Genomic DNA, 24524 nt, shown 5'->3' with positions numbered 1-24524 from the left:
TCTGCAGAATAAAGTCAATAAGAATTAGAATTACCCATTCTCATAAATTTCAAGTCCAGTCGCAGGCTTGTTAGCTGGATGAATTGTAATTGATCGTCACTATTGTGAATCAGCGTATTGGCTAGAAAAAAGCTAGTATTTACTTTATACAGATCTAAAAGACGTGTTACATTCGCAGCATAGTGTCGTTCGACTGTGATGCAACCTCAGAAGCGCGTAGCTTATATCAGAATGCTACTTAAAACTGTAAACTGGTATTTGCTGTCGGCAAGGCATATCCGTTGTGGTCGGATATAAGAATTCACAATTCCAAATCCTATGTATCAAATTTACAGTAAAATAACCATGACCGAAAAGCGTACGTTCGGTGCCGCGGACTATGCCGTCTTCGGCGGCATGTTAGCGATCTCCGCAGCCGTTGGAATATTCTATGCAATCAAGGACAGAAGATCAAGAGCTGGGACGGAGGGTTATCTTATGGCTGGAAGGTGAGGATTATTGTAGCTAGGGAGTAGGTATTGTACAACTAGATTCATAGTGGAATAAGGTGTCACGTTAATCATGTTGTTCATACTCATATTTTCATATATTGTATTCATATATTTATATTGTTTCGAGACTAGTTCGGTACTTTCACATTCAGCCGATATTCTTCATTAATATTCCCGAGCTTCTAGCACGGCCCACTTTGTCCTAGACCAGTGGTTCCCAACCTTTTCCGACCCATCGCCCCCTTTTCAAGCTCAACGCCGATCATCGCCCCCCAAATTTTGTGTACCGAAAATGTAGCATACAAACTATAATCACCGGCGGGTTGACTAAAAAAAGGTCAACTTTCCGGCTCGAAGCCTAATTTGACACTTTTGTAACTAAATTTCCGTGGGTTGACTAAATAAAAAAAAAGGTCAACTGTTTTCAGGCGTCATCGCCCCCCTATCTCCCCCTTCGCTATTTTCGCCCCCGTCGCCCCCTTTGTCCATTTTCGCCTCCCCTATCACCCCCTTCGTCATTTTCGCCCCCTAGACCGTCAAATCGCCCACGTTGGGAACCACTGTCCTAGACTTTTATAAAACGCCGTTTGCGCTGATAGGATAGCGTAGGGATCGAGCAACTCATGTTAAGAGGAATTATTGTTTAACATTTTGTAGTAGTTGAAGCGTAACATAGTTGCAAACTTACATGAGTCCGTACTCCTCGTACGTAACGTCATTCTGACACCTATATGTTAATTGTTGCTCGTTGGATTCATGTTTGCTCAGCTTGTTGCTGAAGTGACTTTCACGAGCATTGTTTCACAGCGAATGATAGTTACCTCGATCCCATATTGCTTTAGTGAGGTTGCAGCTGTGACGGAATTGAATAAAATAATTGGCTATACTTCATATAATATGCTGCATTTCCTCGAACATGTGTACAGCATTTGTCTACTTCCTTCGGTTCTGCTTAGGTCAGTCGTTTTATGCTTGCGCAATGCACATTGCACATAGTACGTCCAAATACGGTGAATTTACTAAAGCCAGAAGAGTTGAAAATGCCATCTTCGTGGAGGGAGTTGCACGAACGCAGTGACGATTGCTACGCCAATAAGCGTTGTCACAAATAATGATTGTCGACCCGTTGATAGCAAGTGGACCACAAGCAAGCATGTCATCCTCGTCACAGTAACTCAAACACATAATTTTGTACGTGACTCGCGCCACTCATCTGAGTTGACGACATAGTGTTACGCAGTCATCTGGTATTATATCGGTCATTCATATCTAAATCATTGTGTGCAAACCCTGTAAAACAAGTATTTTCTTGTTTGCAGGTCAATGAATGTGATCCCAGTAGCGCTTTCGCTAACAGTAAGCTTCATGTCGGCGATTACTATACTTGGGACTCCAGCAGAGGTTTACTTGTACGGCACAATGTATTGGTGGTAAGTACTATACACTGAAATGCGCCCGGTGTCCCAGGTTCAGAACTCCACGACGAGACTGATCTCCGTCGTAGACGAACGAAATAAATTCCAATGTCCCACATTATCACGCTATTGCTACCATGAAATATCACAAAATTGAATATTGCTTTCTAGGTTTGTTGTTGTTTTCCTGATAGTGGCAGTCGTAACGTCTCAGATATATATCCCTACATTCTATCGCTTAGGGATCTCAAGTACATATGAGGTAAGGATTTATTGTATTCAATTCTTCATTCTATATGTGCGAAGAATTTGTCTGGTGTGACTCAGTGTTGGGATCAAGTCACTACCTTCGAGTCACGAGTCATCTCGAGTCATTGCACATCTTGACTCGAGTCAAGTCAAGTCAATCAATTTTCGAAGGTGACTTGAGTCAAGTCAAGTCACTCGTTTTTTGGAGGCGATTCGAGTCAAGTCAAGTCATGAGTCAAGTCACAATTCAAGTCAAATTGAATTTTAGAAGTATGAGTCATGATTCAAAATGTCATTTTATTTTGCTCGTTGCATGAAAGACAGATTAATTGGCCATATATCTTGAATCAAATAACGAATATAAAGTTAAATACATGCAAAAAGGCGTTGTTTCACTCTCGCACACGTAGAACTGCTAATAAAATACGCGAGAAACTGTACACCTAAATGCTAAAGTCTGTAATTATCATGCAAAATTAAGGATCGAATACGAAGCCTCGAGAAGTTGAAACAAATTGATATGGTACGATACAGTACCCACCCGTCTACGCATCCGTGAGAATATAAACGCCTAAACTGTCATCGCCCGATTCAAGTCAAGAGGGTGGGTAAAGGTGACCGCTGCGCAATGTAAGCACAGAGATACGTTGCTATTACAATATTGCATTAATCTACCACTACTACGACAACGTAAGCTGTTATCATTTCGTTTGCGGTCAATTTATTTGTGATGTAACAATGGAGAATCAGTGAAATGTGCAATCAGTGACTGACTGGTTACTCTCACAAGTGACACCGGCGCATCGTGAACAGTCCGAACTGACACAGGATACAGTGATTTACTCGACACCGTTTACTCGATGACTTGAAATTGACTCGTTAATTTTGCTCCGAGACACGAGTCAATCCACATTTCTGTAGCGCCGAGTCAAGTCAAGTCAAAGTCATGACTCGAGTCATCCCAACACTGGTGTGACTCAGCTTTGAAGACTTTGTCATATCGAGCGTCCCGTCTACCTTGCATGTTGCATTTTACCATGTTGCATTTTTATTACGTGTGATGTTGATTTGTAACATTTGTGGACAAATATAGATGCTCTCTTTCTCTTTGTTCAACGCGATTCGGTTTTAAAATCAGCTGCGTCAGCTATCAAATCTTTCGGTTCATGCCAGATTCCGGAGATACTCTTTACGTTACTGTTCCGGATTTCTTATTTCTGTAACACCTACAAAATGCATTTCCGAACTTGCCCAAGTATTTTCATAAATCCCAAATTTTTCCGCGTCCCTGCAAGCTATCGACAATTTTCCATAGCATTAATAACATAACCACAAAACCTTCTGTTCTTTGCTTTATGCCCTTTGCTTTATGCCCGTGATTGTGTTGGTAGGTAGATAGTTTGGATTGGCGAATCGGTTAGTTACTAGTAGAGTCATTACAACTTCATTTTTAGTATCTGGAAATGCGCTTCAGCCGACCCGTTCGTATCTTAGCGACTGTGTCTTACATCATACAAAATATCATGTACATCGGTATAGTCATCTACGCACCAGCGCTGGCGCTCAACGAAGGTATGCATTTCGGAATAACTCCATCAACCATGTCGCTCTTGCACCGGCTGCCAACACAATATCTGTCATCTGCCTACCGTTTGGAAATGTTATGGTTCTGGTAAAACTGATCACGCAAAACGGCTTATTTCGTGCACATAAGGTTTAGTGGCACAATAAAATTACAAAGATCGCGGGTAATAACTTGAAATTGTCAGACGCACAGTCAAATATTAGTCATCAAAGACATTCTAGGCGTCTTTACGAGGCTTCAACAGTGTATTGATCGATGGTGATATATTCTCTCTGCATTTGTGCAAGACACATTGGATATTTTTATGCGATGAATGATTATTCTACCTAGCAGCGAGCTGTTATCGCAAAAATCGGATATTGACGTAACTCAATTGTGAAGCAGTGCAGACTCCATTTCAAGCTATTGTCATTCAATAAATACTTCTCCGAGTCGTTGCAACCTTGCAACAGTCGCTTGCATTTGCCGCGATAATGCATCGCCAACGCGATCAGTATTGAGTGGAAGACACAACATATGACTTTCGAAGTTTCATTGATATTCCGGCTTGAGCTATAGCGTTGCATTAAGACTTCTCTAAGTGGTTCTGGTTCTTTGTCGTCATTTTATAAGATCTCAATCAAGTTACAATTAGAAATGACAAAATTGATCAACGAACGAACGATTCTCAAATCACACTAATCGCACAGTGTTTCACCATAGCAATGATGTGATGTTATTAAATACCAAATTAATAAACATACCGGCATTTTGGACTGCATTCATCCGTTCTAGCGTGCAATTTGCGTAATGCACCGTCATGCTAAATGTGATGTCGCAGAATCCGTAACCCAAGATTTGTGGCCTGCTTAAATTCGCAGTAGCTTGCTGGCAATACCATGGAATTGATGACCCATGCCATGGCCATCGGCCAATTGGCCATCCATGATATCTGACAATTATCGAGAGAGTAACTCGTTAATCGCTTACGTCCAAATACATTTTAGTGACTGGATTCAACCTGTGGGGCGCCGTGTTCTCAACGGGACTTGTCTGCACATTCTACACAACCCTGGTGAGTGCCACATTCCACTTGATGCAATATTACTCGATTTAATTGCCAAATCCTTGTTCTAGGGCGGGTTAAAGGCCGTTATATGGACGGATGTGTTTCAAGCGATGGTGATGTGTGCGGGGTTTATTGCAGTGATTATAAGAGGGAGTGTGCTGCATGGGGGATTCGGTGAAATTTGGGACACTTGCGCCGAGGCCGGAAGAATTGATTTCGTACAGTATGTTACACTTTTCCGATTTTTATTTGGGATTACCATCATTGTAACGACCGCGAATTGACGGGGTGCACTGGTATCGGTACTCGATAAGGCTTACTAGTTTCTGCGATTTTGTCAACTTTCCGGTATCTAATCAAACGAAATATTCATGATGAAATAACGGCGCCATTACAGACGTAAAATTTGTAATATTTAGGGTTTGGTTATTCTTATGACGTCATAATTGGTTGTATGCAATGTAGCTAGATGCATGTCTTTGAAATTCTCCATTTGCTGACGATTGCCCTTGAAGAGTGTCAGCTCGAAAAGCTTCGGGTTTTAATATATTTCTGCAATGAATATATTACTAAAATGTACATTTAAAACTAATAAATGTTTAAAACACTTTGTTTAAAACATGTTTTAAACACTATTTTAAACGAGGGCCTTTTTAATTTTTTTAAAAAGTCGTATAATTATGCCATAATGGCGTAAAGACTTTCGAAAAAACATGTGGTATGAGCCTGTGGAAGATATACACCCGATATAGCCGACGTATACGACATGGAATAGTTGGAACCCTCGAAATAGTCGGCTCAACAGCTACAGTGCGTATGGATATCGATCATTAGAACGGAATGAAATGTTCTGATAATGATGACCGCCGACCGTAACAGTGCTGCATGACGATGTAATCCTGGTTAAGAATATTTTTGGTTCGTATATGACAGAGATTGGAAGCCTATTTCGGTAATGGAGCTATATTTACCCTATATTTTCAATGGCGAATGTTAATCGACTATGACGTCACAATTGGATATTCGTGACGCCATGAATCAGATAATAAAAACAATAAAAACATGTTTTAAACAAGGCCCTTGTTTTAAAAATGTCTGTTTTGCATATATTTTTGTTTTAAATGCAACCCTATGTACAATACAATATACAACACTTGGTGTGATGCGATGCACAGATAGGAGAATCTCGAAAGGACCATTATACGAACTAACAATCTATGAATCTACCTTGACCTACTAATATATATGACCGAGCAAAATCGAATACCTGAGTGGTTCGAATACCACTCATTATGATGTCGCAACGGTATGAAAGATTTAGAAGGTTCATATCTGTACCTGTCATTTGACGACGAATAATATAATGGCAGTTTTGCATCACATTGAAGATAATTTCTTATTTTCTCGATCACGCCTATTTCATTGTATTTTGTGACAATGCCATGGGTTAATCACAACTTCATCGACCTATCATTTCCTCGGTATCAAAAGTTCATAAGTACGACCCACGCGCGTCCACGTCGTATAACTACCATATGATAGACAAGAAAGATCATCGCTCTATCAAATATTCATAACGTGATTTGCGGAACAGTATCGCGCCGGCTATACGACAGTGATCGTGCATGTGCACATTCAAGTCGAAATACAAACAATTTCTACTGAATCAATACTAGCTAGCCCTCTAGTTTAGCGAACCACGAGCTGACATATCGATCTCGCCTACCGACACATGCCACCTTTTTTTGTCACCAATACTTGTATATTATCTTCTTTGACTTTTCATTTAGTGAGCAATTTAGTGTGCATGCCTCCTTTTTTACATTGCCTATGCCCGGTGGGTGTACTCCAAGTCGTTTCGACACCTTCCTATCTTTCATTCTATCGCAGTCTTGTGGTGTATTGAAATGATGAAATTCTTAGCAATAAATTGAAGTGAATTGAACGTGCGTACTGCGTAGCTTTGTACTGCATGTTTGGTATCCAGCTATACGTTCTATCAAGGTCTCAAGGCTTCCACAGTGGAAAATAGTATCGAAAGTATAATTATCGTTATAAATTAAAATCTCATGGCAAGGAGCGTATTTTTCAGTACTCTAAAAAATCCTCTCCCGCTCCTCGACTCGACTCGCTAAAATTGTTACTCGATTTAGATTCATGTTAATCGAATCTTTGTGCCAAGACCTTCTAGTGAATTGCCACAGTATTGCAAATCCCAAATGCGGGCGCCATTTGACTCCTGACGACGAAATCGAATGGCACTATTTGAATATTCATACTATAGCTTCGAGACTGATTACCGAATCCGTAACACATTCTGGAGTATATTCGTTGGAGGGACTACGCTGTGGACCGCTGTGTACGCCGTCAGCCAATCTCAAGTGCAAAGATATCTCTGTTGCAAGTCGGCGAAACAGGGCAGCTGGTAAAGTTTAGCGATTACTTCTCTGTTATTTCGCAGTACTGTGTACTTCATAATTATTGATGAATTTATATCACCTCGCTTTTCAAAACACATTTCGTGTTTGAAGGTGTCTGTGGTTTTGTGGTTCATTTCACAGTAAATTTGATGAGGAAGTAATGGTTCAGATCGAAAAATTGTATTATTAGATATCACTCTTAAGGAGTTTATTTCTTTATAATTGTGGCATAACTTCGGCGCCATCTAAAACGAATAGAATAGATGCTCATAATCTTTCAACAATCGTATTGTATTAGAATTGAAGTCAAAAGTAGGCCCACTCTCTCATAATATATGGAAACAGCGCGAGGTCAAAGTCTTGTGATGTGGTAAATCGCTCCGTGTTTACAATACCATGATCACGTATTTATCGACGCCAATTATTTCCCGTTCGGTGGCACATTCCTGAGCAGTTGACTCAACCATATCCCGCAGCTAACAGTAAAATACAAACTTTCTGAATGACGCAGTATGACGAAGAGTGAATCATCATTTTTATGTTACAGGGAACACTGCCGTTGCGAGTTTTTATTTCTCCGAGTGACATCGCATGAAATACTACCCTATTTACAATGATAAAGGCCACCTACAGTTTTTGGTCGCTTAGCCCTCGCATCAGATAGTTTGAAAATGGTTTAAAATAGGATGGACGATGTAGGTTTTGTAGGGCGAATTATGGATTGAGACATGAACTCTCTGCTTACATGACGTTGTATCTGTTTCAGCAGTGGGCTGTTGTAGTTCAACGACCGCGAAAGAGTATATCTGCTCGCAATAAACCGCGCAATATACAATGGTATTTGAAACCCGAATAGAAAAGTGGCAACCGAAACTAAAATGCGCTGCCATGGGACAGTCCCGAAACTGTCGTCGCAGCAATACTGAGTACCTATCCCGGTTATGCATCATCCTCAGCTCTAGACCTAGCCTATATCTAGACAAGCAATTTGCGATGGCAAGGGCCAGAATTTGGGATATGAGATACGTGCCCTGAATTCGATCAGTTATAAACCTCGTTACTAATACTACGATTTGAAGTTGATGGAAGGCTATATTGGTACGTGAATACGAGATACATATTAAATATTGAGGAGAGTTACCGCTTGCATTACAGGGATGGTACGAACCCCTGCAAGATTCTGGTTCGTGTGAACCTGAATCTTTTTGAAAAGTTCAATGTGAACGTGAACGTGAACACGGACCTATGACGTCACGTGACGTCATATTGTTAATTCCACCCCTACATTTCAGTAAATCAGATATAAATGTACCGTACATAGTACACGATACTTATAGCGATGACTTTTAATCATCACCAAATGGATCAATTGGAACAATCTAATGCGATAATAATTCCATGAAAACAATATCTTACGTCGCTTCGCCAAAAAAATTTACAAGGACTTGCTGAATTTCTTTTCATGCTGCCAACGCCGTGCAGAGAGTGGTGCGTAGTTGAAATGCAAAGATTTTCAACGAAAGATGTTATAATGACGTGTAACATTGTAATATTTGAAAAAAGTTGACAGTGCAGAACATACCACGGGTCGTTTACGAACGTGAACCTCCAAATTTCCGAGGTTCACACATCTAACGCGAATGTGAACCTCACATTCACGCCATGCCCACATGTAAGGAATGGTACCGAAACTGTCCTGTTATTTTGCAGTGCGTTATTTCTCAATGTGTTTGGACTTTTCGTCATCATCAGCTTGGCTTGCATGGCTGGATTAGTTTTATTCGCGCATTATAGCACATGCGATCCCTTTGGACAGGGATGCGTTGGAGCTTCGGACCAGGTAAGTGTGTAAAGAGGTTCAGGATACTTGCGTTTGTGCGTTGCAAATTCGCCCACTGTGTTTCTATGGCTTGTTGTAGGCCTATATGTCTGTCACGCAGATGTGTAAACAGTAATTAGTTGCGAAGTTGCGTTACTCATGTCAAACTACTCTGGAAAATCGAATGAAAGACAGAACTGTCAATATTCGAGACAGTTTAAATTTTATGGAAGTTGTAAATAGCACATATGCAAAAAGTAACAAAGTAAGTAGTCTTTTGAAGTTGATTTGGATGATATGCCCGAGGCTTCAATTTACCGACAGCTTTCAAAACACGGGATAGCCTTCAATATTCTTTGTTACAAAAGTTATTTCAGATCTGTCCGAAAACAAGTCTATGTTTGACACATTCTCAATAATTTAGGCTTCCGCCTAATAATGAGCAACATAATTGGAAATGTCCATGATACTGTCTTAAAAATGATAAACATGCACATTACACACGGGTAAAGGAGGGCAAGTAGATGTTCTGTCTTAATATCCATAAGAAGTAGAAGTAGCCTACTTCAACGGATGAAATTATTGTACTTTATAGTAGTTTATGGTTCTATGGATACTCCGGGGCCTGCTGGTTACCCCAGAGGTCGGGAACCTATGGCTCGCGAGCAAGGTTCCCTCTAAGCTGCGCACGTGCGCAAATGCGCAGTGCTGACACGATCTCTGCTCACAGAAAATCCAAGTTGCGCACAAAAAATCCGAAGCGATGACCTTTTTTTTAGTCGTTACGCACTGTTGTCCAAGGGTCTGCGCAATGAGTTGCTGAGTGAGCGCGGACTCGTCAAAAATTAGAGGGAACATTGCTCGCGAGTCATATATGGCTCTTTTGGTGATATAATATGACCCTTTGGTAAATTCCTACTTTGCCACTTTATTCGCATCTTATACACCAATTATCTGGATTTTTTGTAGATTTTCATAACGATCGGAATCACTATGCTTGCTGTAGCTGAGACAAGTATTTGTAGGGTTAAAATGTTGCATATCCAGTCGGTTTTAGGGGCTTGGAACCCTCTTTTCAAAGTCTTAAAATTTGGGTCAAATATTGCCGGCCGATAATTGCACATTTACCAGCCCAATATAATAGATTTTTTTTCTGCACGATACTTTGATTAATCTGAGAAAAGCGAACTTAGCGACGCCTTTATGACAATGCAGTATTCAAATTCACATTATCTTCCTCATCATCGGCTAGAAATGAACTCCCTTGGAAGTGACATTCCTCATTACAAATTCAATTCACATATTCTTAGGTAGTTTGCTCGCAACGCCGTTAAAATGTAGGGCTGGAGCTCAGCGCTATGTTACCGCCGAACAATTTGAGATTTGAGTGGTAAGGTTAACCAAATGATACCGGTTAACAATGGTATCTGCCGCTAAAGTTTAATTCAAAATGCACATCTTAATTGCCTTTAGTTCCAAAAAATATCACATGACTCTAACGAAAAGAAAATTAAAATAGATATAGCTTGCAGAAGGTTCTGAACCAGCAGCGACGGTAAAAGTGTCGGATGGTTTGTCGAATATGGTCAACTGTCGTTTCTCATTGTGTCGGATGCTCAAATGTAACGAAACCGTATTGATTAGTGCGGGCGGAATAACATCATATCAGCGTTTACACAGAGAATTTGGCGCACACGACGAATCCCATGTAGTTAACTTTGATTTATTACCACAATGACGTCATGTATCTTCGATTGTGACGTAACAGTTGACATCGATGAACGAATCTTTGGGAATTACAATTGAAAATTTAGAATCAATATGGCTCTTTGTCGAAAAAGGTTCCCGACCCGTGCGGCATATTACGTTTTATGCACTCGTAAATCGGCACACTTCATTATCCAGCTCCTACCCTATCTCGTGATGGACATACTATACGACTATCCCGGGGTACCAGGACTGTTCGTCGCCTGTGTTTTCTCAGGAAGTCTGAGGTAATTCTTTCATCGCTATATCCTTACGATAGTGGAGATAAAGCACGTATCATAATTCTATAGCACTGTATCCTCTGGAATAAACGCCATGGCCACTGTCACTATTGAAGACTTCATCAGACCGTGCACGAAATGGTCCGAAAACAAATACACATGGATGTCGAAAGGTAATTGCATGTTTGAAAACCCGGGAATAGAATTATTGCAAGTCTCATCGAATTTAGCTATATGCACTGCATACCATTTTTGAAGGCAACGATTTCCTGACAATGTCCATTAATGCGGTTCTACACCACTCGTAATGACCAACTCCCGTAACTTTACCGGTCAATTATCTTGCAAATGTGTATAACTGTATATGTATGTCGAATCTGCCTGCTGTATTTTCAAAAACTGAGAATAGTGATCACGGTGAATTTGTGCGTCAGACCCAAAGAGTTTGAGATATTTACGCAAAGCGTACGTGTAATCAATTCGGCATAAGCATCGATCTATTCTAGATTATAGAAACTATCCCGTAACATATGGACATATTGAAAAATTCCTTTAAAGTGTGTATATGAGTAGGCAAGTCAGTTTATAAATAGACCCTAACACAACAAACATCTGTGCATCAGTAGTACCGCAAACAAATTTGTATATTAAATGACTGACGGATAATAGTTATTTTATAGTCATAAGTTCTATGACGATCTCCCCACAGTATTCATCTCCTTAGGATACGACCTGGTGTTTTGCATTATTTTAAGCAGCATGACAAGTTAATTTAATCTAATGCAGGGCTCGTTCTGATCTACGGACTCGCTTGCATCGGTATGGCGGCATTGGCATCTACATTAGGAGAAGTTTTACAAGCCGCCCTCAGCATTCTGGGACTCGTGGGAGGGCCGCTCGTGGGTGTATTCACGTTAGGAATGTTGATGCCGTTTTCTAATTCTTTCGTAAGTACTTGTTATTGCTGCCTTTGTCTTCGATATGGAGATTGCGCTGGCTAGCATATATTGCATTTCGAAACGGCATTGTTTCAATTCGCAATTATTCGTTGTCAGTGTCAATCCCTGTTCGGGAATACAGAAAAGAGAAGGAGGTGCTTTGGCACATGTAAATTGAACATTGGACATGACAAAGATGTGCATTGTACAGATGCGCACACACGATAAATGCTACACCAACTCAGATACCCCACATCGACGTAAAATACGCTACATGTATAATCATTAAACAATAGTTCAAAATTTCCACTATATATTATATAGTAGGCCTACCTACTGAATCATATTCCTTTCTCAATTGTATTAATATCATCATATGTTCACAAGTCCATCACCCACCAAGTTGCAACCAAAATTCAATTGCTATTTCTTTGTGGTTGATCGTATATTTACATAGTAGAACAATATATGAATGAATTGCTGCGGTTATAATAACTATTGTGTGCATCTCTATATGTGTGCACAGCACATGGTCAGTAGCGTCAGTGCTGGACTGAAAACAGTTCATTAGTTTGGAGCTCTTTGCGCATTTACGCATTGTGTTGTAGATTACTGTAGGTAGGCAAATAATAGCGTTCCTAATATTTGATGTTCTCAAATATTACGCTTGGACTATATACTGTTGTTAGCACGTGTGGTATCGTGCACCCTGTTCATAGTTAAAACACTTCAATGGATGCTATAATATAGTAATAATATTATAATCATAAGAATTCGTGATAACGATGGATAGCGATTATTGTGACTTTGCGAGAAATTAATGTGTGATATATGTAGCTCGCTCAGTTGGTTGTGTGATACATTACTAACATGACACGGACCAGAACGACACTTTCGTTATAGTGATGTGGTAATAACGGTGCTGATTACTATCTCGAGTTATAAATGGGTTAGCGAAGAGGAAGTGAAATCATCAGCTAAATGCTAAATTGTTCCAATTGAATGCAACAGGCCGGGGGTCATTGGCGTGTCGCAAAATTTGGCATGATGTGACGATAATCATAATCCAAAAATGTATGGGGATATGAGGTTCAAGCTCTACAAACCATTCCATGGGTCGTGATTTGTGATCCACTTACTTATTTGTAGGGCTGGGCACAATGATTCGAGTACTCGAATCTGAATCGAATATTAATTTTAATGATTCGAGTCGAGTAGTAAAAGATGATTTTTTCGAGTACTGGAGTTATACACTGAAAGTTAATATATCAACGAGAATTATGGTTTCGATATTAATTTTCACCATTGAAGCCCTGGAACCTTGATTGGCCGTATGGTAGCATACGAAACACATAGTACAAAGTACAAACGTTACTGGAAATAGCAAATTTTCGAAGTCATGGCCATCCCACAACATTGTCTCCAGGTGCAATGTGATCGGTATGGCCGAGAAAATACCAAATTATCTTTAATGTGATGGATAACAGGCATTATGTCCTTTGTGGTCGCATAGAACGTACATATTTGAATTTAGACATATTAATTCTGTCATGACATCATAATGAGTGATACTCGAATACTCGACTCGACTCGAAGCATAGTACGTGATTCAGAATCGAATCACTCAGGTACTCGATTTTGCCCAGCCCTTGTGTAAGCTTACTGTCTACCATACGTTGATCGGAGACAAGCGACAATAATTATTATGGATGACGTGTAACTGCCATGATCTGCTTAGTGGCAAAGGAGATCCATATTTGAACCTTTTAAACTATTATAAACCATAGTAGACGTTTGTCGAATACTGGATTTTACGCGAACCTTGATACTTGACTCGGGATCGAATCACTTAGGTATAGGCCTACTCGATTTGGTTACTAAGGATTTTAGCACTTGGTTATTAATATGAAAGCGATGTATCAATATGTTAGCGTATATTTAATAAATTTGTAAATGAATGTTACGCTGAATATGTGCATGAAGCTGAAATTTTTTCTCACATGTCATATAACGTTAAAATCGCAGTTGCAGTAAATTGTCACATCCCTAGAAAAAGGGAAGTTGCTCGCGTACCCCCGAAAATTATCTCGCGTACTCCAGTTTGAGAACCTCTTGTATTAGTGTATTCGGTTTAGGGATTAGTGGTTAGGTTAGGGTCAGATTAGGAGTAGGAGTTCAAAGTTGAAGTGCTGAATTCATTGGCAACCCTCAATGTTGCCAAGATCTACCATAGTATTCAACACGTTATCATTCCCAGGGCGCTTTTTTCGGACTCATAATAGGCTTAGTCATGTCTACGTGGGCTTACGTCGGCGGAAGGATATATCCACCGGGAAATGAATTCGTCAGAAGGCTGCCCTTTAACGACACCACCTGCGCTTCTACATGCTACTGGGAAGAGCCCTTGAACGCGTCGCTAGCGACACCCGCAGTCACTGCGACTGCGTTGCCCACCACGACGTCGGTAGCGGAGGAAGACCCGGCCATCGCCGACTTGTACGCGATGTCTTATTTGTACTTGGGCACATTTGGAATGTTGGGCACCATCATTTCAGGAGTTATCATCAGTCTTGCGACGTGTAAGTAGTGATTTTGTGAGAGACCTTTTGCTTTCTGACTATGAACGGAGAACGATTGCGGTTTGACTTGTCGGTACAATTGTACAACTGAAAGTAGTTCAAAAATGTAATCACTTGAGTAGTACTAGTCGGGGAAACTTATTAAGGATTCCCAAAAGTAAAAGTGCTTCGAATATACTGATCATCTCCGACCACACGTAGACGTGTTTTGAGTATAACGTACCTGGAAAAGATGGTATCTCTTGATTTGTGTTTTTGCCGCGGTCGATATATCCTCTCGTTGCAGGCGGATGGAGAAACCGTCACAACGTCGACCCGAAACTGATGAGTCCTTTTTTCGACCACTGGATTTTTAAGTGGGTTCCGGAGAAGGCGCGGCATATTTTGCGCTGTTGCGTGCCAGGACGTGATGACGAGTACGACCTGGAAACAGAGAAAGCGCACAGCATGTCTACGTTTGCGGAAGTAAGTAGCTTGCAGAAGCGATCTATCATAAACATGGTCAACGTGTCACGTCCGCATGGCAGTTAGACTTCAGGCTGAGCTATGTTATTCCACACCCCATTCCATCGCACAAGTTTACTTGAATAATAACCAGACTGGCGGGGCAACGCTGCTTGATTTTTGGTACATTTCACGATTCGTTACAAAGCTTTTTGCAGTAGCAAGCATGTTTTATAGACCTTGCACACACAATACATGACTACACGGTGCACGCCGCCGTTAGCCTTTCCAGTTAATTTGAATTTCGATCATTTCGACTGATTTTTGTTACATTTGTCAAAATACGTAGGCCTATATTTCATGACTTGGTTGTGGAATATTCTTGCTCCCCATAATTATTAGGATTTGGGGCCATACTCATGTTAAACACTGTTAAGGATGAAATCACTGTGTAATTAGAGGCTGTAAACACTTATGCCCTCCGATCATGCAAATTACAAAGAAGTGCTACTGTAGTGTGTTTATATCCTATCTGTTGTATCGATATCTTCGTTAGGCCAATCTGGACCGCAAGGTGGATGTAAAAATCCCTGTTTTGCTACGATACAGCTCGAATGATTGGTAGCATGTTGCTTTGATGTTTGAGGAGTAGCATTCAGCATATGTATCGATAACAAGACCTTGTATGCGACCTATGTTGCTCTCCCCAGTCGTTGCATATACATGTACTCTACAACTGTGCATTCCATTTTTATTCGGCACTGTGTTGTTGACTATTGTGATATATTTATCTATTTCCAAATTGACGCGCATTACAGCCACTAGTAAACAAAGCCGGGGGAAATGTGTGAGCACGTCCTGCGACGTTGAAAGGTATCTCGTGCATGAGGGTGTTGGTGTTGCTAATTTTACTGTCGTAATGCTGCACGATCATAACATACACGACGTATAGCTAAAAGCGAATAATCGAAGTTTGCACACCAAACAAATGAGCAGCTTCTAGGTTATGTTTGGCCTATTATAATGAATTTGTTGTCTTCTCATACTTCGCTGTCTGGCTAACCTAACCAACAATTGTACTCAGTTCCGTGTACAATCAATCTTTCGTTACAATAGAGCAGGGGTGGGGAATATTTTCCTTTAAAGGAGTCATGTTAGCCCGTTGTAATTCCCAAAGAGTCATAAAACCATATCAACTGCTACGTCACAACTCGTGACGTAATGGTGGCCCGAAACAGAAGTTCACTGCGTGGGATTAGTCATGCGATTTTAAATGAGCATCAACAGCCAATATTTGAGACAAGTATTAGGATTATGAAATAGGGTTTTTCCGAGTCTTTAGGGTTACGCCACTGTCGTAACGACCTCACATCCACTCGTCATGTTACCACAAGGAAAGCGATCTAGTCCGTTACGTAAATTTACAACAAAATAGCAGCAATATCGATAACCAAGATTCGAATAAAGTGCCAAATTGAAAAGTTATCAGAGAGTCATATCATATCATCCAAAGAGCCATATATGGCTCGCGAGCCGTAGGTTTCCGACCCCTGCAATGGAGGAATGTTTGTGAACTGTCAGCTAGCCTACAAATAATTTCTCTGTACTGCGTTGAATTTGTATACGGGTAATTGAACTATAATGAGCGTGGTTTTCTTAAAGATCGTTATAACTCCAGTCGATTTACAATAATTTCCTGTTCTATAACGAGTGGTTTTAATCGCAAAACTGTTTTACTAATTGAAGGGTATCCGTCAGCGTGCTGAATCAATCTACAGTACATTGCGCACCGGACTGAATAATGATGTACATTAGGGCGGTTCAAAAATAACCTTTTTTCCTTAATCTTGCGGGCTACGTGATTAAATCGTTAGGTTGCCTTAAAAAACGACGCATACCAAATTTGAATTCATTCCAACCAATATTCGCGGTTTACGTAGAGTTTGAAAATTTTGAATTTGCCAAGAAACGCAAAAAAAAAATTTTTTCAAATTTTTCTGCCAACCCCATGAGATTGTTTGGCTGTCTTCAAAGACTACACTCTAAGTTTTGAAGTGTTGCTCAACCCGGAAAATTGAACACGAAACGTGATCCAAAAATTGAACGCCTAAAAGTGTTGCGAAGTGTTTAAATTAAAGGTGTTTACCTAAAAAGTGTTCACTGTTCAGTCTCAAAGTGGCTGGTTGACTAGTCACCGGAACGCAGGGCTCAAAATAAAATCAGATTTTATTGATTCATTAATAAATGACGCTTATAATACCCAACCTGGGTTATTAAATACGTGCAAACATTCAAATTTCCAATAGCTGCTGTGACAGGGTTTCATAAATTCAAATCAGCAGTTGAAACCGTTTCCGGAATAGTCCATGAAATTACGAACATCACAAATGATTAAGAGCAAACTCACAACAAATATCATGCAACTCGCTCAATCATGAAAATGAATGCATTGGGATAGTGATAACAAAATATCATTTAGTATCTGAAACTCTCGTGACAGGGGCATGGACTCAAATTAATTGGTTACGTCCGTTAACGGAAAACATGATCAACAGCGGAAAATATGATCAACACAAATCATTACAACTTATATAAAACTAATCAAATTATGGTTTGTAAATTCCTAATTTTATTATAAACAAACAAACAATGAATGTATCAGTATCACTACCACTACCATGATAACCAATCATAAGTATTTTTTTACTCTTAATGAAATTGGGCCTGCTAACCAGGCATCAAAAATATTCTAGTGCTTGCATTACAAGTATTTATATCAGGTTAATGCCAATCACTTTTGTTTAAACAACAAAGAATTGTTTCTTTGAGTCCATACAAATTCTGCAGATTTATAGAAAAGATTTTGTTATTATTTACCAATCTGCTGCAAAAAATGAAATCTGGAAGTCATTAGGGCATTGGTTCTCAAACATTTTTGGGCACACCCCACTTATGATAGCAAAAAATTTCATACACCCCTTATCGTCGTATCATAAAATTAAAAAAGCAACCAGAAATCCCAACGGGTAGTTGGATGGCAGTGACGGTAATGGTTGTTGATGAGAGAATATTCAAATATTAAATTCTGACCATACACAGAGAAATAACTACAAGCTGCCATGTGCGAAAAAGAGTTTAGTTGACTGCGGCTTCACGCCCCTTCAAATGCTTTCTCCTGTTTGAGAACCACTACTTAAGGGTGTGACAATCCAATGCATAGCAGCTCAAAACGTCAACAATGTTTTTGAATACTCCATTTTCAATGAAGCATTTTTATATTCTTGCCATCAGCTGCAATCCAGGCTCGGTGAATCTCTGATTTGTGGCGTGTCATGGTGTTTGCTTCTTTTTACTGGTCGACTCCAAGTTGTGCTCCTTTAAAATGTGATTAAATTCCAAAGTTTTGAATACGTCAATGAAAATTCTAAATTTTATGCAGAAATTAATATAAATATTTCGGACATGTAGGTTACAGAAGCACAGGAAAGGTGCTCGGATACATGTGAAATCCAATCACAGAGCAGGACTAAAATTAGCAAAACGACTAATAAAAATATCTTTAACTAGGTCTGCGTTTTTTTTAAATTCGGCCATTTTGACAGTTACATTGACATTCAGACGCACAGGCAACTGTGAGAATGCAGAACTGTAACTCAGAATGAAATTTATAGCAGAACGTTGCAAGTCTATGTAAATTTGTATCGTCCACAAAACAGAAAGATTACGGTACCTGTTTCAATAAGACATGCGCTCGGGTCTTGGATTATATTCGTTTGTCTCTCAATTTGGCTTGGAGAAGGAGACAGTTGACTTCATCAACCTCGTTTTGCTGAAAATATAATTGATTGCAAACAAGATCTGACAATAAATGTAGTAGAACCGTTGTTCCTATGGGTTCAGATTTCCATTATAATAATTGACATACGGTACGGTAGGCTTTACATATAGCTTTGATTCTAAGATTTTATAGCTGCTTTGAATTGAGACGAGAAAATATATCAGACAAAGGACACATTGATTGTCTTTAGTACAAAAACTTTGTGACATCTTATCGAAGGTGTGAATACTTTTCCTTCATTGCGGTAATTGTAACTGTTGTAAATCTTTCCAAATCCTTCATTTCTGATTAAATTTAATTAACGCAATTCATTGGAATTAGCAGGTTAAGGGAAATGATCTCAATTTGATGATGTTCACCTAGTCCTAGTATAGTTTAGTATGCAATAGTTTAAATACAAGTTACACCGGCTCTTTACATTCAACTACACCTCTGTTCAATGTACAGTATACAGATCAAGCCTTTCATCAGCTCATATGGCTGATATGGATAGTTTTTGAGAAAATTAGGACTGCAAAAACCAGCACATTGCATGATCAATGGTGATATATGAAATGAATAAATAGACTTATATAATCACATGTTTCCATGGGTTCTTGAGACAAAAGTATGTATCGCAAAAGATGACTGTACCGACACAAAATCCGTTCAGATGACTCCTCACGTCACTATCAACATTGTCTGTTAGTGCAGGCATGGTAGAACTAGGGGCTCTTTTCGAAGAGTCGCCATCAGTTGGATGAATTTGAGGATCAATCCAAGACTGTTGAAAAGAAAATACTTGTTTTAAAAATTTGCTATACAAGGGAACTATTCAATATTCGAACAGCTTCTTCGAGGTACAAAACTCCAATATAAAATTGAATAGTATATGCATATTGAAATGTGCCCAAATATTTTTGGCTGAGACTCGTCAGGGGTAATCATCAGCAACTAGTAGAGAATTCAAAAGAACGTTGTATATCAACAATCGTATCACAAAATATGACGTCACCCGCATTCAGTATTCACGCAGATATCAGACTGGATACAATTGTATGTGACAAAAGGGTGTCTTTCATAGAACAATTAATTGATGGAATGGAAAGTTGCATGTGACCTTTCCACCAATTTTACTCCAGCACGGGTAGCATACTTTCCTGGATTGTTAATCATTTTAGTGAAATTTTACCAGCAAACATTCATAAAAATAACCTAATGCAGCAGAATCAAATTTATTATCTAAGGATATACCAGCTTACTTAAGAAACACTGCGATGCTTACCAGTCTTTTAAACACCAAATGCATTTCAAAATGGTGCCAATTGCAATACATACTACCTGAACATTAGGGCATTTTCATATTCTTTCCATCAGCCGCAACCCAGGCTTGATGAGTCCCTGATTCGTAGCGTGTCATGGCGGCTCCATCTTTTTACTGGTCAAATCCAAATGCTGCTCCTAGAAAATATGATAAATACCAAAGGAAAATTGTAAATATTATGCAGAAGTAAATATAAATAATTTACACAGGTAGGTTACAGAAGCACAAGAGAGGTGCTCAGCCCCCCAGGTTGAGAACCACTGACCTAGCCCATTATAGCTCAGTAAGCAATAGTTAAAGTACAAGTTAGATGAGCTCATTACGTTCAACTACATCTCTGTTCAGTGTTCAGTGTACACTGTACAGTGTACACAGATGAAGCCTTTTTCAGCTCATACCGAATAGTCCGTAGGCTATGCAAAAACCAGGAAATTACATAATCAATGGTGATATAAAAAATAAATAAATAGGCTTACATAATCATATGTATCCATGGGTTCTTGAGACAAAGGTCTGTATCGCATAAGATGACTGTGCCGGCACAAAACCCGTTACGAACGACTCCTCAGTCCTCACGTCACTGTCAACATTGTCTGATAGCGCAGGCACGGTAGATCCAGGGGGCTCCTTTCAAAGAGTCGACATCAGTTGGACGAATTTGAGGATCAATCCAAGACTATTGAAAAGAAAATAAATGTTTCAAAAATTTGCAGTACAATAATGAACTACTCAGTAATCACGTAGATATCATACTGAATACAGTTGTTGTTTTCTGCAATAAGTTCTGTGTCACAGAAGGGTGTCTTTCATAGAATAATTTGGTAATGAAATGGAAATTTGCACATGACGTTACCACCGGCACGGGTAGTATACTTCCTGGATTGCTAACAATTTTAGTGATATTTTATCAGCAAACATTCATAAAAATCTTTATCACGAAGATAACCGAATGCAACAGACTCAAATTCATTAAGGATATACCAGTTCACTTACAAAACACCGTGATGCTTACCAGTATTCCATAGAGAAAATGCATTTCAAAAAGGTGCCAATTTCAATACATACTACCTGCAAAATAGAGTTTAGTTCAGTTACCGTATCATAATAAACTCAGGAAAGTCAAATTTGAGGATTGGGCAAAACAAATATTACCCCTTGTGATCCATGGTTTGTTGAAAAGATTGTTTGTTTGGCTGTGCTGTTATTGGGGCGATTTTGTGGACCTAAAAATGGAAGATTTTGACCAAAAAATCTACATTCACACATATTTTGACGATAAAAAACTTAATTTTGACCCCATGTACTTGAATTAGGTGTTTCTGACATAATGTTAGAATTGTACTACCGGTACTTATCTTTATTTCTGGCTGGAGCTGTCTGTTCTTCCAAAGTAGTTTGACCTAAAAAATATCTTTTGGCAAGAAAACTGACAAATTTTTACATGAAGAAACCTTATTTTATCGAAATCTAGACCCATGAAGAATTCCAGTATTCGTTACATCTCGTATTATGGTAGAAATAATTAAAACTTTGTTGTAGTATAACGAAAGATACTTTCCCACATTTTCGGGTAGAAAGTGTCTGTCCTTACTAAGTAGCTTGGCAAGAATGGGGAAAAAACGTTCACCAGCAGCAGTTGTTGGCCGTCAACACTGAAGTTGTGGGTACACTGCAGGTGACACACCGTGTTGCTTCAATGTGACAAAGTTGTCTACATCGCAATTTTTCATCATACGGTTTCTAATAGAAGAACCAATGCCCACGCAATCTTGCTTCAGTTAGGATAATTCAGTAGGCTACGTTGAGCATTTATTTCATTTGACAGTTTCCGATTCACAATGAGCAGACGATGGTCCGTCTACAACGGTAGAACTATAAAGTAGGCTACAAGATGTAAATTGTAAAATGATAAGTTCACCGACAGTGCAATCATCTATGATACAAACGAAATGCAAGTTGCCAAAAAAAATTTGACTTTGTAAACAATTTTTGCAATTTTAACCTAACGGTACAATTTTGACAAAATTTTGGCCTATTTTGACATGTCAAAAAAACTGTCTTAGTTAAAACCTTACCACTTGGAATAAACAGTACAGTGTAAAATGTGTTGCAGTTGAAAAACCATCAAAACCGTTGCATGACTGTTACACCGGTATTCAATTGCTGAAATTGCAGTACTTGTCCACAATGGACCACAATATCGCCTACATAGGGATATTTCAGTGTGGATAGAGAGAACATACCTTTATCTATACGTCAAAAAGTTAGTTGGATATCAGCTTCCCCTCAGTACCGTAGTACTGGACCTGGTCGCAGCCTGGTATATTATCAGATTCGGAGCTCGATCATCCAGCAATAAGATCGGACGAATCATATACTAGAAAACTTCCAAAGAACATTCATATGAATAAGGGATATCAGTAGTCTACTAAAACATCTAAAACAAACGACCTTATTGCCATGTCAAAACGAGCTCATTTTATGACTATGCTCACATTACATATATTCAATAACATTTACCGCATTTCCATACCTTACAGTACATGGATGTTATGATCCTTTACGCCATCAGGTAGCAGAAACTGCTTCAATATATCCATTCCGCCAAGTCTGTTCGTGTACCCTACTCTCTGCCTGAAGCCTGACGAACCACCAATTCAAATTCCAAACTGAAATCGAGCGCGCTCTACCGTAACGAAGGTGGTGACCCCTCTGCGTCATAGGAAATATGTATATTTTGTTCAAATATTACCCTTAAATTTGGTGGTTTGGTCAGTTGAATAATATTATTTTACATACACCATGATTTTATGTGATCCCCGAACGTATCGATAGTTTATGAATGCAAAATTGATGATAAATTACGGAGTATAAATTTTCGTGAAAGTAAGCCGCAGTGGCGAAGTGTTACATATGAACGGAGAAATACGCAGAAGTGTTGCGACGATAATGGCCCAATGCGTTCATATGCCCAAAAAGTGTGTCTGTACGCAGAATAAAGTGTTATGAAGTGTTTAATACGACCTTGCGGATTTAGAGTGTATGCAAAACAAATTTTACTCAATTCCAAGCCGTAGAAGCGGAGTTATTCCAGTTTTTCGATGAAAATTATTGGATTATCCACCGATCAAGGATAATCCCAGAATTATCAAAGAAAAACTGATATAACTCCACTTCTACGGCTTGGAATTGAGTAAAATTTGTTTTGCATAGTTTTTGAAGACAGCCCAACATTTTCATGGGGTTGGCAGAAAAAATTGAAAAAAATATTTTTTCGCGTTTCTGGGCAAATTCAAAATTTTCAAACTCTACGTAAACCGCGAATATTGGTTGGAATGAATTCAAATTTGGTGTGCGTCATTTTTTAAGGCAACCTAACGATTTAATCACGTAGCCCGCAAGATTAAGGAAAAAAGGTTATTTTTGAACCGCCCTAATGTACATTTTACTAATTTACTTCTCTGAAAGCCTTTCTTGTCTGCATCTTTTAATCCCGATTATTCGTAAAAGTGTGGCCGTCATTGATCATAACTTATTAATTTTTTCTGTCAAATCCTGTGGTGTTGTAACGGTCTTGAAACGATAGCATGTAACACTCAATATCGTAGTACTTCAAATTCTTATGAGTTCGCTGCACGGCATTTTCCACAGGAATTATAAACTACTTACTCAAGTGGGGTGATATTGTTTCGACAATATTTATACTACATTTCAATATTGATCGCCAAGATATTATTATACAAAAGGCATGCACCCACTCCTTTTGATACATGTTCATATACATGTACAATCTGGCATACCGTGGCGTTATACATATCCCGTAACCATAATCTCATTAAGGCCATCCGCAAGCAGACTTGCAACGTTGTACTCTAAAGTTTCATTGTTTCAGATTGGATTATCACCTATATCGCTTAGTGTGAAATATGACTCCGACGGCAAGGCGTTAAATGGACAAGATCCGGAATTTCATACGAATGAGATGAAATTGCCGCCATGAAAACAACTAATGGGGTCCGCTACCAATTAGGCGAGATCAGGGATGTCTCCTTTAATCAGTGATTGAAATTCGGGAGGCTTTTTGTTGCATATTACTTTATTACTTTCCATAAATAAATGTGTATAGCAATCGTTTTTATGTTTATGGTCTGATTGAGGCAGTTTAGTAGCGTCATCTTTTCGTACAGGTCAAGCTATCCCTAGTCTTACAGAGAGAAAGAGAGAGAGAGAAAGAGAGAGAGAGAGAGAGAGAGAGAGAGAGAGAGAGAGAGAGAGAGAGAGAGAGAGAGAGAGAGAGAGAGAGAGAGAGATCAACATTAAAAGTACAGAAGATTTCCAGAAGATTCGACTGCTGGAATGGCCTACCTATAACTTAGACTGGGCCGTAAATTCACGCACCCATCAGAC

The 24524-nt window shown here is 39.2% G+C and overlaps 1 protein-coding gene and 2 long non-coding RNA genes across 4 annotated transcripts; 1 reads left to right on the top strand and 2 right to left on the bottom strand.

Annotated features, from left to right (window-relative positions):
• On the top strand, positions 1 to 24251 carry LOC145446528 (sodium-coupled monocarboxylate transporter 1-like). 2 transcript variants are annotated; one of them, XM_080324864.1, is made up of 15 exons: positions 1 to 488; positions 1811 to 1921; positions 2078 to 2168; positions 3610 to 3727; positions 4727 to 4794; positions 4857 to 5011; positions 7073 to 7213; positions 8919 to 9048; positions 10933 to 11021; positions 11085 to 11188; positions 11802 to 11962; positions 14211 to 14532; positions 14819 to 14997; positions 15795 to 15849; positions 24010 to 24251. In XM_080324864.1, exons 1-14 carry the CDS (start codon positions 319 to 321, stop codon positions 15825 to 15827), a joined length of 1872 nt encoding a protein of 623 aa, XP_080180990.1. In that variant the 5' UTR covers positions 1 to 318; the 3' UTR covers positions 15828 to 15849; positions 24010 to 24251. The 2 variants fall into 2 exon arrangements, with proteins under 2 accessions (XP_080180990.1, XP_080180989.1); XM_080324863.1 differs by lacking the exon at positions 15795 to 15849 and having other exon boundaries at positions 11 to 488.
• On the bottom strand, positions 17185 to 19078 carry LOC145446579 (uncharacterized). The gene is made up of 2 exons (XR_013917314.1): positions 18702 to 19078; positions 17185 to 18348 (listed from the first exon to the last, which is right to left on the bottom strand). It is a non-coding gene; the product is annotated as an uncharacterized LOC145446579 (long non-coding RNA).
• Positions 19532 to 22269, bottom strand: LOC145446577 (uncharacterized). Its single transcript, XR_013917312.1, has 3 exons — positions 21130 to 22269; positions 20594 to 20793; positions 19532 to 20254 (listed from the first exon to the last, which is right to left on the bottom strand). It is a non-coding gene; the product is annotated as an uncharacterized LOC145446577 (long non-coding RNA).
• Positions 24252 to 24524: the final 273 nt, after the last annotated feature.

Source organism: Botryllus schlosseri, chromosome 9 (genome assembly GCF_051294905.1).
Source record: "Botryllus schlosseri isolate E-star chromosome 9, Bs_hap1, whole genome shotgun sequence".
Taxonomy (NCBI): domain Eukaryota; kingdom Metazoa; phylum Chordata; class Ascidiacea; order Stolidobranchia; family Styelidae; genus Botryllus; species Botryllus schlosseri.
The sequence above is the reverse complement of the archived record's forward strand: the minus strand, read 5'-3'. Positions and strand labels throughout refer to the sequence as shown.

What these genes read in the sequence shown, in the direction of transcription:
- LOC145446528 (XM_080324863.1), top strand. Translation starts at nt 319, where the DNA reads ATGTATCAAATTTACAGTAAAATAACCATGACCGAAAAGCGTACGTTC. An exon ending in GGTTATCTTATGGCTGGAAG is followed by an intron (nt 489 to 1,810) that starts GTGAGGATTATT and finishes TCTTGTTTGCAG; the next exon opens with GTCAATGAATGTGATCCCAG. An exon ending in GGATCTCAAGTACATATGAG is followed by an intron (nt 2,169 to 3,609) that starts GTAAGGATTTAT and finishes CTTCATTTTTAG; the next exon opens with TATCTGGAAATGCGCTTCAG.